Source organism: Syngnathus leptorhynchus, chromosome 3 (assembly GCF_054491065.1).
Source record: "Syngnathus leptorhynchus isolate UIUO chromosome 3, UIUO_Slep, whole genome shotgun sequence".
Lineage (NCBI taxonomy): Eukaryota > Metazoa > Chordata > Actinopteri > Syngnathiformes > Syngnathidae > Syngnathus > Syngnathus leptorhynchus.
Window position 1 is genome coordinate 4,616,562 of NC_141197.1, and position 16,727 is coordinate 4,633,288.

At 44.7% G+C, this 16,727-nt stretch overlaps 1 protein-coding gene across 3 annotated transcripts in view; it reads right to left on the bottom strand.

Annotated features, from left to right (window-relative positions):
* The window catches only part of txlng (taxilin gamma), a 79,914-nt gene that overhangs the window by 39,075 nt on the left and 24,112 nt on the right, over positions 1 to 16,727 (bottom strand). For all 3 annotated transcript variants that reach the window (XM_085906881.1, XM_085906883.1, XM_085906882.1), the window contains one exon: positions 7,398 to 7,489. In XM_085906881.1, coding sequence (XP_085763007.1) covers positions 7,398 to 7,489 — 92 coding nt within the window. The remainder of the gene's footprint in view (positions 1 to 7,397; positions 7,490 to 16,727) is intronic.

Below are 16,727 nucleotides of genomic sequence, written 5' to 3' on the forward strand. Positions count from 1 at the left end.
TGCTACAATACTTTGAAACATGATTCCAGGGGGATAACTGCTTGGAGAGGGAACTAACGGTTAAAGGGTGTATTGCTGTTGGCGTGTTTTTGTTGCAACAAACATCCTGTTTTGTTCTTCCTGTTTTCTTCGTGTTCATTGTGGACAGTGATGTGTAGGTGTTTACTAACCAAGACATTGTTTGTTAACCGGTGCAATTTTCTTAGCAAACTCTTTGGTCATTATCCGAATTGTTAACTATCAGAGGCGTTATACCTCTCTGATGTAGATTCTAAAAAAACAATAAAATTAATATGTCCATTTCAGATGAATGTTCACAGTCAGAAGAGGCAATCTGTTGGCACACTCATCATAAAGAGCTGGAATATCTGCTACAGTGCAGAGAAAGACGACACGAGTTGTTGGTTGGTTGGTTGGTTGGTTGGTTGGTTGGTTGGTTGGTTGGTTGGTTGGTTGGTTGGTTGGTTGGTTGGTTGGTTGGACTGGGGAGAGCTTGCACAAAGACAGTCCAGCAGTCTTCATCACCTTCACCTTCATCTTCTTCCGCTTATCCGGGGTCGGGTCGCGGGGGCAGCAGCTATAGGAGGGACTCCCAGACCTCCCTTTCCCCAGCCACTTCTTCCAGCTCATCCCGGGGGATCCCAAGGCGTTCCCAGGCCAGCCGAGAGACGTAGTCTCTCCAGCGCGTCCTGGGTCGTCCCCGGGGTCTCCTACCGATGGGACATGCCCGGAACACCTCCCCGGGGAGGCGTCCAGGAGGCATCCTCATGAGATGCCCGAGCCACCTCATCTGGCTCCTCTCAACATGGAGGAGCAGCGGCTCTACTGCGAGTCTCTCCCGGATACCGAGCTTCTCACCCTATCTCTAAGGGGAAGTGGGTTCGGGGATTGCCGCCACGACAGGCACCAACAACCTTACGGCCACAGCTCCGGTCGGCTGCCTCAACAATGGAGGCGCGGAACATGGTCCACTCGGACTCAATGTCCCCCGCCTCCCCCGGGACGTGGGAAAAGCTCTGCCGGAGGTGGGAGTTGAAGCTCTTCCTGACAGGGGATTCTGCCAGACGTTCCCAGCAGACCCTCACAGAGCGTTTGGGTCTGCCAGGTCGGACCGGCATCTTCCCCCACCATCGGAGCCAACCCACCACCAGGTGGTGATCAGTTGACAGCTACGCCCCTCTCTTCACCCGAGTGTCCAAAACATGCGGCCGCAAATCCGATGACACGACTACAAGGTCGATCAACGAACTGCGGCCTAGGGTGTCCTGGTGCCAAGTGCACACATGGACACCCTTATGCTTGAACATGCTGTTCATTATAGAAAATCCGTGTCGAGCACAGAAGTCCAATAATAGAACACCGCTCGGGTTCAGATCGGGGGGGGGGGGGGGGGGGGGGCGTTCCTCCCAATCACGCCCTTCCAGGTCTCACTGTCATTGCCCACGTGAGCATTGAAGTCACCCAGTAGAACGACGGAGTCCCCAGAAGGAGCGCTCTCTAGGACTTTCTCCAGGGACTCCAAGGGTGGGTACTCTGAGCTGCCGTTCAGTGCATAGACACAAACAACAGTCAGGACCCGTCCCCCCACCCGAAGGCGGAGGGAGGCTACCCTCTCGCTCACCAGGGTGAACCCCAATGTGCAGGCGCCCAGCCAGGGGGCAATAAGTATGCCAACACCTGCTCGACGCCTCTACCGTGGGCAACTCCAGAGTGGAAGAGAGTCCAGCCCCTCTCGAGAGGGCTTGTACCTGAGCCCAAACTATGTGTGGAGGTAAGTCCGACTATGTCTAGTCAGAACTTTTCTGCCTCACACACCAGCTCGGGCTCCTTTCCAGCCAGAGAGGTGACATTCCATGTCTCGAGAGCAAGCCTCTGCAGCCGGGGATCGATCGCCAAGGTCCCTGCCTTTGGCCGCCGCCCGGCTCACTTTGCACCCAACCACTTTGGCCCCTCCTACAGGTGGTGAGCCCATGGGAAGGGGGACCCACGTTTTCTTTTCGGGCTATGCCCGACCGGACCCCATGGGCGAAGGCCCGGCTGGCCACCAGGTGCTCGCCTTCGAGCCCCACCTCCAGGCCTGGCTCCAGAGAGGGGCCCCGGTGACCCGTGTCCGGGCGAGGGAAAACTAGGTCCATATATTTTACTCGTCATAAGGGGTCTTCTGAGCCGTGCTTTGTCTGGCCCCTCACCTAGGACCCTTCTGCCATGGGTGACCCTACCAGGGGCATGAAGCCCCAGACAACATGGCTCCTAGTATCATAGGAGCACGCAAACCCCTCCACCACGATAAGGTGACGACTCACGGAGGGGTTTGGGAACAAGCAAATAAAAATCTTAACTTACGACTACCAACATTTACAAAAAAAAATTCAAAACAAAAATCCCAAAGTAACCGATGATACGCCGTCCTGGCAACCATGGCTGAAAGAAGCTGGCAACAGTTACAAAAGCGTGTGAGTGCTGGCCCCAGCACAACAGCGATTGGACCTGACCTTGAGGAGGGAGGGGTTTTTACCAGCTCTGACAAGATACGGTGGCCTGTAAATGCAAAGGTGTAAAATGAAGTATCAAATTCCGGCAGTCTAATAGGGTGTATTGTCTCGTGCAGAGCGGTCTGAAAAGTTCAATATTTTTCTGTGTCCTGTTGGACACCTAGTACCCAACCATTCAATGATGCAGCTGAGAGTGCTTATCAGCAACAGCTTAAAAATGCACTCCTCACTAATTTCCGCCCTGAAATAGGCAACTCGGTGAGGAAACACATGGTGGAAGTGGACACTGCTAGTGTTACAACAACCATGCAGTGGGCCAGACATGCTAAAAAAGTGATCAAAAAAGGCAAAGGTTCTGATGTATTTCATCTAGATGATGATGATGATGACCTGGATGAAGATACAACAGTCTTCTTCCGAGGGTCCCAACGGGGCAGAGGAAGAGGTCAAGGCCAACAAGGTCGCAGGCCACCGTACAATTCAAAACCCCCATCAGATTCTGACAACTGCTGGAACTGTGGGAAACGAGGACACTTTGCAAGAGTGTGTCGTAATGCAAAACCAATTAAAAGGTGAAAGACGAGGCAGAGGAAAAGGCAAATTCTCAGCATGACTAGATTCCTCCCCTTTGACCTCTTGTGCTCCTACAGAGGAAGAAATAGTAGATGTCCATACAGCATGGGACATTTTGAATGCATTAAACCACATGTTACCTTAACCATTGGAGGAAGTGATGTCGAGTTTTTGAGTGATACCGGGGCTTATAAAACTGCAATAAAAACTAAAGTCCTTAATTTGAAGGCCTCCCAAAATACTATTTGGGTGAAATCTGCTGATGGGCAGGTACACAGCAGAGTATCTCCGATCCAGTTGTAGTAAGAGATGATGAAACGGGAGTCATGGCTTCAGTCTCGATTGTCCTATCCCCAAAATGCCCCATGAATCTGCTGGGACGAGATATGATGACTAGATTGGGAATTGCAATAATTCCAGTAAACGATGGTATGCGAGCATGCAGAGTAAGAGATGTTGACTCATATGCTGCACAAGCAGGTGAACAGGTTTGCTGTTCCTATGACATCTCTGCTGAACAGAATCCCAAGCTACCAAACAATTTACTGAGTGAGGCCCGAAAGCAATTGTCACGACCTGAATCAGAAATGACTTGTAATGAATTACTTGTCACCATGAATATTCTCACTGATCCACAAGATGAATATATTGAAAGTTTTCTCAGTGCCACTGAAATAACCTTAATATTCACTGCTCTGTACACTGATCGCAGGTCATTTGCAGCTGCTGCTGTGCCCCTGCCCGCTCCTCAGAAAGACAAATACAAGTTGTCGGCTATACCCCACATTTCATTGTTTAAACCTCACAGTATAACATGGGCAGATGTGGGTTGCCAAATTAAACTTGCCCGATCTGTCACTGATTATGAGGACAAAGGTGATGGGTGGAGCTACAGTACCGGTTGTGACATGTGGAAGCAAACAGTGTGTAAAGTGGCTCTTGGAAGGGCATGCGCTTATGCGCTTCCCTGACTAGTTAATGTTTGTTTGAATGAGATGGAGGAGAGGGAATTGGCTGCGCTTCCTGAATAACTATGGACAAAGGGTTCATCTGATGTAGGACTTTTAATGTCCATTCCCCCAGTCCAGATCAAACCAAGATCAGTGTGGCGTCCAAGAGTTGAGCAATATCCTTTAAAACATGAGGCAATATATGGGATTGCCCCCGTTATAGATTATCTTTTGTCAGGAGGAATCATTAGGAAATGCTCCGATTCTCCTTGCAACACTCCTATTTTTCCAGTCCAAAAGGCCAATAAAATTGATTGGCGAATGATACAAGATTTACGAGCAGTAAATGAAGCAGTACAGACAAGAGCACCTAATGTGCCTGACCTGCACACACTTCTGAACACTTTGAAACCCAACCAGAAGTTTTTCACAGTAATTGATCTTAGCAATGCATTTTTCTCAGTGCCAATCCACCCAGACTCACAGTTTTGGTTTGCGTTTACCTTTAAAGGACAAAGTTATACGTACACCAGATTGCCACAGAGATTTGCTGATAGTCCAACTATTTTCATTCAAACTATCATGGCATGTTTGGCTGATTTTCAAATGTCAAACAAAAGCCAACTTCTAGTTTATGTAGATGATCTCCTGATAGCCTCTGAAACTGAAGCTGCTTAGCTGCTTGAAGACTCCTTAGCTTTGTTACACTATCTCTCTCAGGGAATAAAGTAAGCAAAAATAAACTACAATGGGTCAAACAGGAAGTAAACTATTTAGGTCACATGTTGTCAGCTGCTGGAAGACAGATAGAGAAAACCAGAAAACAAATCATTGCAGATGCACCGAAACCTGCAACAAAAAAACAAATGATGTCATTTTTGGGGCTCTACAATTACTGCAGAGCATGGATCCCACATTATGCAGAAAAGACGCAACCGCTGCTGAATATTGTACATGGAGTCCCCATGGCAATGACAGAAAAAATAATATGGACACTAGTAGCGGATGATGCTTTTGTATTACTGAAACAGGCTCTGATGGAAACTACAACCCTTATCTTACCAGACTACAATAAAACCTTTGTGCAAACAGCAGACCGCAGGAATGGTTTTATGACCTCAGTGTTGCTGCAGAGTCATGGGAGTAAACTAAGACCAATTGCATTTTATTCAAAAATATTGGATCCAGTGTCCAAGACGTATGCGCAGCAGCGCTTGCAGTGACACTATCCGCAGATGTGGTCCTTTTCCACAAAATGGAACTGCTAGTTCCACATGCTGTAGATGTGTTGCTACTGCAAAGCAAAATGAACTTTTTGTCACCCGCCAGACACCTATCCTACACTGCTACACTTCTGTCACAACCGCATATTGTGATAAGGAGGTGCACAGTCCTAAACCCAGCAACATTGATCCCGTTGCCAGGGGATGGAAGCCCACATAACTGTTTGGATGCTAAAGAACATTTACAGTTACCCAGACAAGACACACCACTTGACAAAGGGGAAAAGTGTTTTGTGGATGGATCATGTTCAAAGGATCCTAAAGGGAACAATCAAAGTGGTTATGCAAATGTGAAATTGCCAAACCAGATTATTGAAGCAGAAAAACTTCCATTCAACAGGTCAGCGCAGGCTGCTGAGCTAATGAATAATAATAATGATAATACATTTTATTTGTAAGGCGCCTTTCAAGGCACTCAAGGACGCCGTTCAAAGATAAAATAACATACACAATCAAGTATAAAAACAGTATAAAAGTAAGGAAACATCTGCAGCAGAATGGGGGGTTCAAGTATATGCTTGCTTAAAAAGGGGTTTTTAGGTGGGATGGAAACTGTAAAATGGAGTTGATGTTTCGAATGTCAGGGGGGAGAGAGTTCCAGAGACGAGGGGCAGAGCAGGTGAAGGCTCTAGCTCCCATAGTGGACAGACGGAATGGGGGGACGGTGAGGGTAATAGAAGATAAAGACCTAAGAGACTGGGTGGGAATGTTAATGTGGAGGAGGTCAGTCAGGTATGAAGGGGCGAGGTTATGGATGGCCTTAATTGTGTAGAGGAGGATTTTATAGTTAATGCGGTATTTTATAGGAAGCCAGTGAAGTTGGAGCAGAACAGGAGTGATGTGGTGATGGACAGGCGTTCTGACGATGATGCGGGCAGCAGCATTTTGAACCAATTGCAGTTTATGGAGGAGTTTGTGAGGGAGGCCAACAAGGATGGAGTTGCAGTAATCAAGACGAGAGGTAACGAGGGAGTGGACCAGGATAGCAGTGCTGTTCGGAGTGAGTGATGGACGGAGGCGGTTGATGTTCGTCCTACTTTGTGAAAGTAGGACGAACGGATGACGTTATTGATGTGGGTGAAAAATGATAGAGTGCTGTCAAGGACGACACCCAGACTCTTAGCCTGAGGGGAGGGGGAAACCAAGGAGTTATCTATGGTGAGCATAAGACGGGGTTGTTTGTTGAGGGATGATTTGGAACCAATGAGGACTACCTCTGATTTGTCACAGTTGAGTTTGAAGAAGTTTGAGGTGAACCACGATTTAATTTCTTGAAGGCATGCAGTGGGAAAGTGTAGGGGGGTTTGGAGGAGACGTAGAGCTGGGTATCGTTCGTGTAGCAATGAAAGTTGATGTTGTGTTTTCTGAAAATCGAACCAAGCGGAAGGAGGTAAATGGTAAATAAAATTGGACCAAGGACAGAGCCCTGGGGAACACCAGAGGACAGGGGGGAGGGATGTGAAGTAAATGATTTTAACTGGACAAATTGTGAGCGGCCGGAGAGATGCCTTCGCCTTCACACAATAATAATAATAATTTTAAGGATAGGAATAACAATAGTGTGAAGGTCTTCACCTTCACACTAATAATAATAATAATAAAGTAGAATAACAATGTCCTTTATTATTATTAGTGTGAAGGTCTTCACCTTCACACTAATAATAATAAAGGACAGGAATAACAATAGTGTGAAGGTCTTCACCTTCACACTAATAAAGGACAGCAATAACAATCGTGTGAAGGTCTTCACCTTCACACTAATAAAAAGAAAAATAACAATAATAATCATAATAAAGTAGAATAACAATGTGTGAAGGCCTTTGCCTTCACACAATGAGGTAGCCTTCACCTTCACACTAACAATTGTAAAAAAATAAATAAAGGTGACTTCTTTTTGGAACGTAACCCCGCAAAAAACGCGGGTTCACTGTACTTCATCAAGAAAAACTCAGGTTAGTTCCCAACATGGATTATTTTGCGAAAGACAAGACACAAAATAGAGGAACACCAGATATTTCCATCATTTGACAATATTTGCTCCCTTTACCAATCAAGACCTCAAAGTGAGAAATCCAGACGACCACTTTCGGCAATCTTACCAGATCTGCATATTTTTTGCACAAAGCAGCCAATTTTTCTTCAGGTGTGGCTAAGGAATTCAAGGCCATCATTAGTAGGACAACCTCCTTCCCTGAAATCGGAATAAAAACACAATGAGGTACATCTCACAAAAATGGAAACAACACTTCACATTATGGCAGCTTATCAAGGATAATAAAAACAAATGGAACTTGGATGGAGCTTAGAGCAGAGGCCCCCAACCTGGCATAACAAGTCCACTTCGTGGACTGGGGGGGTGGTGTCCTTGAGGGTGCGCAATGTGCAACGTTACAACAATAACTGTGCAAATCTGCTCGATTTCATAACTAATATTGAATATTTTTTAGCAGTTAGTCGGACCCTCTCAGGGCACGTAACATTTGAATCATCAGAGAGCCACTTGGTGCATATTGTGTTTCTTCTTTGGCATAGCCTCCCTAAATGAATCCTACACCCCCCTTCCGAGTGTACCCCGCTTATCGCCCAAAGACAGCTGGAATAGGCTCCAGCACTCCTGCGACCCTTGTGAGGATAAAGCATTTCAGAAGATGAATGACGATTATGACTGCTTGCGCCTTATAATGCAGAGCATCTTATACAGGGTCCGGCAAAATGATCTGACACATTTGTAGGTTTAATAAAATGCAAAAAATTTAAAGAAACAAAAGGTATTTTTTAATATTTTTTATTTGTTGTAGTAGACGTGGGGTCAAGTTAGGAACGTTCTCGTCGTGACCCTGTTAATCCGTAAGGAGACCAATCCTAACATTACACGCCAAAATAAGTCCAACCAATTGCGATCTTGTGGGTGGTAAAAGGATAAAAGCCAGAACAACGCTGACTTGCTGAATGTGAATAGGAACACCCTAGAATGGTTGGCTGTTTGGCGTGACAAGCTATGAAAATGATTACATAACTAACTGCGCGTAACGGTTTCGCTATACTAAATAACCATGAATGAAATACTCTCGGCAACACACCAAACATAAGTCATCAAGAAAACAAAATACATTTGCTGGTGACTGTTAGTCGCCGTGCTCTTGCGTAACGGCTACTCGTACGATGCGAGGCAAACTTAAAGGAGCGCGGCGAAGCTATCAATCAAACGGCGGACACACGAAACAAACCGCAATCAGACAAACGGCACAACAGTAGACAGTAGTAACAATGAAATGTATATACTCACTTTGTGTCAAAGACGCACACGATCACTGCAACTTAGTTGATACCAGCAACTCACCCGAGACTTTATGCGCGGCGCCCTAACTTTCAAACATTTTATCATCAACATGTTAACAGCTTTCTAACAGCTATTTTTATTTCTCTTCTTTGTGACAGGGATTCGCTTTGACCTGGGGAGTTAAGTTCAGCATTCGCTTTAAAAATATCTGACGCCATGTAGCGTTGTGAATGGGTATAATGTCTAGACCCCGAATGTAAAACGAACCCCACTTTTTCAGTCTTATTTCAATGAAACAAACACCATATTATATTCGGGCCAATACGGTACTATCATTTGTGCAAATCTGTAAAGTTGTTTTGTGTGGCTTCTGCCACACAGAGTTAATATACAGGCGTAATATGTAGACCTGATGAACCAATCAGAGGACTAAACATTTTACGTAGATCGGGGCAGTAAACCAATCAGCACGTAACATGTGGAGTACGTAGCTCTGCCGCCATCGATAAATAAATACTATCGTTTGTGCAAAGAAAACCGCATTAGGACCCTCTAAAATGGCATAAACAAAGAGACTTGCTCACGAGTCACAATTAGAGCTTTCTGGAAAGCCAGGATAATTGCAGAAGAGCAACGTGACAACGACAAGACAATGACGAGAGGGAACTTGGCATGTTTAATGGCAAACTTGTCCAACTGTTTAATTTGGATATAGAAGATGAGGACTTGGACGGATTTGCGTATGAATATCGATCAACAATAATGTGACTACAGCAGAGTACATGGCGTGTGTGTGAGACTGCAAGTTTTTAGGGTAACGTGCATATTTCCATACATAAGGTTATGCATAATGGATTCAGAAGCCGCTGGCAGGACAAGAAAGAGTGAAAGTGATTTTCTTTACTTCACTTTGCAACAAGTAAATGTATTTATATTATTTATTTTATTTTTATGCTGCACGGGTCATGCCAGTTGCCAAAAGTCTGAATGATTCTGACTGGTCATGCAGACTGGGAAAGAGGAAGAAGGCTACGTAGCGCAACAGGGGTTCAACTGTGATGAAACCAGTCTTTATTGTCATTGAACATGCGTACATCACCACCGAAGAGAAGAAAATGGCTGGACATAAGCCTATGAAGGATCTGTTGACTCTTGCCGTATGTGCCATGGCCAGCGGGGACAACTGCTGCTATACATATGTGTCTGCAGTATTTAATAAGGAGTTATCATTGTTTTTTTGGGCTGTCGATTGAATTAAATGACTGACAATGCATTCTTATGGGAATATTTGATCCAACATGTGACTGTGATTGGTCACAGAAATAATGACTTATTTGTTGTTGCAACGTTGTTGACTCCCTCTTGATTCTTTAAATGTGAGAAGTACTCTGTGTTGCCAGCTGTGTACAGTAAAGTGAGAGACAAAGGAGCAAGGCTTTGGTCTCTCTTGGAATTGAGGGGCAGAAAACGTCTAATATAGCAGTTGCAGTTTTGGAATGAGCTAATAAAAACCTGAAAGTAAGACTGCTGAGGTCCTAACTGAGCCTGTCTGAGCTGTACTCTACACAGCTTCAGCATAAAGCCAGCTTTCTTAAGACTGCTCTCGTCCTCTGTAGATTGTGTTCCAGCTTCTTCGCTCTGGTCACCGATATGCAATCCTCAAGTCAGGGGTCGGGAACCGACAGCTCGTGAGCCAGGTATGGCTCTTTTGGTGACTGCGTCTGGCTCGCGGACAAATCTGACATTTGTTTACACAATTAAAGTCATAAATAATTTTGTTATATTATCAAAGGATAAAAATAGACCTACTGAAATCAAAATGTCAAATTAGCTTTCAAAATATAAAAGATATCGTTTGCAATCCATTCCATCTGTTTTCTACGGCTGAAATCCACGGTTGCATCGTATCAGCCAATCCTGGCTGCCCTTCGGTGTACAGAAGGGTCACGCCAGGTCAAACAAAAAATGTGCGATTTATATTGGACAATACGGTGCCTACGGGGTCGTGAGAGGTAAAATTCCATGCGCTTTATTTAAAAATTCAGCTAGCTAGCTGGTGTGTGCCACGCAAGCAAGAAAGATGGCGAAGAGAAAAAAAGATGACGATTACCGAACATTTCAGAGTGAGTGGACCGAAGAATTCACATTTCTGGAGAGAGGAGGCTCTGCTAAGTGCCTCATATGCAATGACAAAATTGCATCAATGAAATGCTCCAACATCAAGCGCCACTTTGAGACGAGACATGCTACATTTGCAACCAAATACCCAGCTGGGGACAGCAGAAAGAAACCATGTGAAGAATTCCAGAGGAAGGTTCAAGCTAGTCAACAGCAACTCCGTGTATGGACCAGAAAAGGTGACTTTAATTCAGCTAGTTTTGCTGGCACATTAGCAATTGTGAGGAACGGAAAGCCATTCACGGATGGCGAGTATTTCAAAACATTTATGCTTGATGTGGCTAATGACCTTTTTGACAACTTCACGGATAAAGAAAAGATACTCAAACGGATAAAAGACATGTCTCTGTCAGCAAGAACCGTTCAAGATCGGGCCATTATGACTGATGAGAGCCTCAACGCCTGCATGAAGCTCAACCTCACCGCATATCAACCGGACTACAAAGCCCTCAGCAAAACAATGCAGCCTCAGAAGTCTCATTAATGGTGAGGGTTTTTTTCTAGGCTTCAATATAAAAACGTGATTAAAAAGAATACATTAGTGCACTCAAAAAATCGTTGGTCTTTATAAAAATACAGTGGAGCCTCGGTATTTTAACACAATCCGTTCCAGAAGGCTGTTTGAAAAGTGAATTGTTCAAATTCCGAATCATGTTTTCCCATTACAAATAATGGAAAAAAATAATCCGTTCCAAGCAAAAAACCTTCATTTTTTCATTTGCGCATTTTTGTCCGATCGCGCAACTACAGCGCACTGCCGAACGCGCAACCGTAGCACGTTGTGGATCGCGCAACTGCACCGCTCTGTTCGCATTATTGTGCATTATTGTGACAGAGGGGGCGCTGAAATTTAGAAAATATTTATAAAGTCCTGATGTACTTTCCAAAATTTAGGTGGACCTCAGTGCGCAGGAAGTTTAATTTTGTCCGATCGTGCAACTGCAGCGCACCGCCGAAAGCGCACCGCCGAAAGCGCACCGCCGAAAGCGCACCGCCGAAAGCGCACCGCCGAAAGCGCACCGCCGAAAGCGCAACCATAGCGTGTCGCCGACCGCACAACTGCACCACGCTGGTTGCATTATTGTGACAGAGCCGTCACTGAAATTTAGAAAATATTTTTAAAGTCCTGATGTACTTTCCAAAATTTAAGTGGACCTCAATGCGCAGGGAGCTTAATTTTGTCCAATTGCGCAACTGCAGCGCACCACAGACCGCGCAACCGTAGCGCGCCGCCGCTCGCGCAACTGCACCGCGCTGGTCGCGTTATTGTGACAGAGCGGTTGCTAAAATTTAGAAATTATTTTTAAAGTCCATATGGACTTTCCAAAATTTAAGTGGACCTCAGTGCGCAAGGAGCTTAATTTGGTCCGATCGCGCAACCACACCGCGCCGGGCGCTCACTGTCGCATTGCTTTAGGAGCATCTTTGTGTTTTAGGATGGCTTTACTGCTCCCACTTGCTTCATTTAGAGGTATGATTAGAGTTGATGCAATCCTCAGAGTAACGAGAATGTAATAACAAACGGAGTCAGTTGGCATGTGGGTCCTCTCAGCTCATCTCGCGAGGATCAACAACCGAATTTCGTCCGACATCCGAAGCAAAAAAATCTTGATTTTTTTGTTTGAATACCGAATTGCTCGAAGACCGGGACGTTCGAAAACCGAGGCTCCACTGTACATGCATTTAATTGTGTTTAGCCTATCGTTTTTTTTTTTTAATGTTATGGCTTTCACGGGAGATTTCTAAAAAATGGGCATTTATGGCTCTGCCCGCCAAAAAGGTTCCCGACCCCTCCCCGAAATGGAGAACCAAGTGTTACAGAGACAGCTTTGTACCTGCAGCTATTGCAATGCTAAAGAGTATTGGACATTGAAACACTTCTGTTTTTGCTGTTGTAGGCTTACGAGTGTCTAAGTGTGTGAATCTGTTTTAATGATAGTAATGGTTTTTTTCCTGGGACTGAAACTCATGTCTGCAACAAAATCTAACGTTAGAGTAGTAATAAAGAAACCTTGAACCTTGAGCATTTACAAGCAATCTCCTAAACAAGAAGCCCAAAGTAAAACATGATACACGGACCAAGCAACTATGGCTTCACAGACCCAGTTACAAAGGTGCTCAGACACAACTGCGATTGGACATGACCTTGCGGAGAGGGGCCACATTCACATACACGGTGGTCTGTAAATTCATCCGAGTAAAATGAAGTACGCACCCAAATCCTGCAGTTCATTAGGGCGTATTATCCTGTGCAGGGCGAACCAAACGTCTCAATATTTTGCCATGTACCATTTTACCCTATTGGATACAACACAAAATTTAACACCAATATGTCAAAATTCAAGACTTTTTGTTTCTAAATTCATAAATTCAATACATTAAAGAGTTTTTAAGAACTCGCGGTTACTCCGTTTTTTTGCCATATTTGTGCTGGTATGTCAGAGCAATAATATCTAGTAAGGCGTTAAGAAAAAGGTTACTCTGGGTGAAAATGAAAAGCAGTAATTTGTCATCAGTGGTCTGTGGATTCGGCTCGTAAAGTATATTGAACAATGAAATTCTGAGGAGTATGATGACCTCCCTTCAGAAACTTAGGCTGGCAAGACAGACTCAATGCTGTACTAGCAATTGGGTCTGGTGTAGTGGGTCATTCTCCACGGCTCAGCTCAAAATGAACCAATAAATCAAATTCGTTGACTTGCCATGACGTGTTCTTTGTACTCAATGCCCCGCTTTGGCAGCGGAGGTCCATCCTAACAACATTCAAAATGGCATGCAATTCAGGTACAGCGTAGGTCTGGCTTTCCAGGCTATAACAAACTGGCCTGTATGGCAGATTTCCAACAGAACCACAGACAAACCTCCAAAATAAATATTCCCTTTCTGAAAAAGCTCAAGGTAGGTCTCCAGACATGGAACCAATTGAAAGTCACCCTTAAATGCAAGGTAAAGAAAACATCACCATCCCTGTGATGTCACCGTGGTGTAGAACAGGATTCCAAACACTTGCCATGTCTAAGAGGATCAAAGCGATGTATGCAAATTATATTTTTCTCTTATTTTCAGTCGGTAGGATAAAAGTCATGAACCTTTACAGTATAAATTAAATTTTATTGAACACACCTCCGAATGAAAACAGTCTATTATTCAAAAGAAAACTCAGAATGCACTGCTCCAAATTGTTATGCACAGCAGAGGTTCAAAACATTTTATAGATTGGAAGGAACTGAAAGTGGTCATTTGTTGAATTTTCAGGATTAGGAGGTCACATTCACTGAATCTAAAGCAAGTTCAATCAAAACCAAAAATGGCCTCCCAGAGCTGCTGTTTTGATGTGAACTGCTTCCCACTCTCATCAATCTGCTTGATGATTCTCCAAAGGTTCTCTATAGGGTTGAGGTCACAGGAAGATGGTCACAACACCATGAGTTTCTCTCCTTTTATGCCCATAGCAGCAAATGAGACAGAGGTATTCCCTGCAGCATGAGATGGTTCATTGTCATGCATGAAGATGATTTTGCTCCGGAAGGCACGGTTCTTCTTTATGTACCATGGAAGAAAGTTCTCAGTCATTTCCACACCTTCAGGGACCCTAAAGGTGCCTACCAGCTCTCCCCACAAAATGCTGGCCCAAAACATCACTCTGCCACCTCCTTGCTAGTGTGGTAGCCTAGTTGGCACCCAGTGGTAGTCTACTAACCATCCACTACTCCATGCATTTGCACGACACTCATCAGTAAACAAGACTGTTTGAAAATTAGTCTTCATGTATGTCTGGACCGACAAAAAACGTTTCTGCTTGTGAGCACTGGTTAGGGGTGGCTGAATAGTACCGTATTTTTCAGACAAAAAGTCGCTCCGGAATATACGTTGCATCAGCCATAAAATGCAGAATAAAGTGGAAAAAAACATATAAGTCACACTGTTGTACAAGTCGCATTTTGGGGGAAATTTAATTGACAAAATCCAACACCAAGAACAGACATGAACGAGCAACAACAGGCTAAACGATACGGTATGCTAACGTGACATTAACACAAACGAAGAGCTTTACCCACGACACCACACACTGCCACATCCAGAAGTTCTCAGACGACACTGCCATTGTTGGATATGTTTCAAAGGGGAACGATCAGGAATACAGGACAGTCATCAAGGATTGTCAGCTGGTGTGAGCTCAACCAGCTTCAGCTGAACACCAGCAAGACGGAGATGATTGTAAGCTTTGGGAGGACAGCACCCCACTTCACTCCGGTGAACATCCAGGGATCGGACATTGAGGTAGAGGAGAACTACAAATTGCTGGGTGTTCGCTTAACAACAAACTGGACTGGACTGATCACACCCACGCCCTGTACAAGAAGGGCTAGAGTCGCCTCCACCTGCTGAGGAGACTGAGCTCCTTCGGTTTGTGCAGAGCTTCAGGACCTACTATGAATCTGTGGTGGCCTCAGCCATCCTCTATGGTGTGGTCTGCTGGGGTGGGGGCAGTACGGACCGGGACAGAGGGAGACTAAATAAGATGGGCAGGAGAGCAAGCTCTGCCCTGGGCTGTCTCCTGGACTCCATTGAGGTTGTAGGTGAGAGGAGGACGTAAATTAAGCTAAAATCCATCATGGACAACACCGCTCACCCCTTCCATGACATTGTGCGGTCCCTGAGCAGCTCCTTTAGCAGCAGACTATTACACCTGTAGAACCTGCCTGCTGTACTTGTAGCACGACGTAGTAAGACGAGACGAACACGTAAAACTATCGGACAAACACTTCTTAGTCCTGTTACTTTCGTGTTTACAACAAAATATGATTATTAACACTTTAGCCCAGCTAGTGCTGTTACTTCCATGTTTACAACGAAATGTTAATGTTATTAAAACTTTAGCCCAGCTGGTGCTGTTACTTCCGTGTTTAGAACAAAATGTTAATGCTATTAAAACTTTAGCCCAGCTAGTGCTGTTACTTCCGTGTTTACAAAAAAATGTTAATGTTACTAACACTTTAGCCCAGCTAGTGCTGTTACTTCCGTGTTTACAACAAAATGTTAATGCTCTTAAAACTTTAAAAAGGCTTTCTGTGTACTGTCTTTCTTTGTAAATAACTTGTGCGCACATACAGCTTATAGTCCGGTGCGGCTAATATGAGTGTAAAACTAAAAAAAAAAATCACGAATTCTAGCTGGTGCGGTTTATAGTCCGGCGCGGCTTATAGCCCGAAATCACGGTAGTTTGCATATAAATCAAAACATATGACAAATATATATATATCATTGAAGATTTATTCTTTAACAATATAGTGTCAACAGCCTAACATTAGCTCACGTGACATGTTACTTTCTAAAACCACATCCTCATTAAAGTAAAAACGTGGCTTTGTGTTTGTGCTCAGTGGCCTAGTGGTAGAGTGTCCGCCCTGAGACTGGAAGGTCCGGGTTCAAACCCCGGCCGGGTCATACCAAAGACTATAAAAATGGGACCCATTGCCTCCCTGCTTGGCACTCAGCATTCAGGGTTGGAATTGGGGGGTTAGATCACCAAAAATGATTCCCGGGCACGGCTCCGCTGCTGCCCACTGCTCCCCTCTCCCCCAGGGGATGGATCAAAATCACACGGGGATGGGTTTAATGCAGAGGACTAATTTCGCCACACCCAGTTGTGTGTGTGATAATCTTTGGGACTTTTTCTTTTTTGTTCTTTTCTTTTTGTTTCGATGTGTTTCTTAATGTTCCTAGCGCCGCAACCTTCATAGCTTATCACATCTTGACAAAGAATGCACAAAACCTTCGCCAGGACATTCAATTTACGGATATGTTCTGTCAGGCAGGTGTTTACGGACTGTGTTCCGAGTTGTAAGATGACGCTGCTCTCAAGCCATGCCCATCTGGAGCAGTTCTTGATCCCGTTCAACTTGTCTATTCCCCTGGCACAATCCTCATCTTTTTTCGTTAAAACTTCCGCCATGCCGGCGAAAATTTT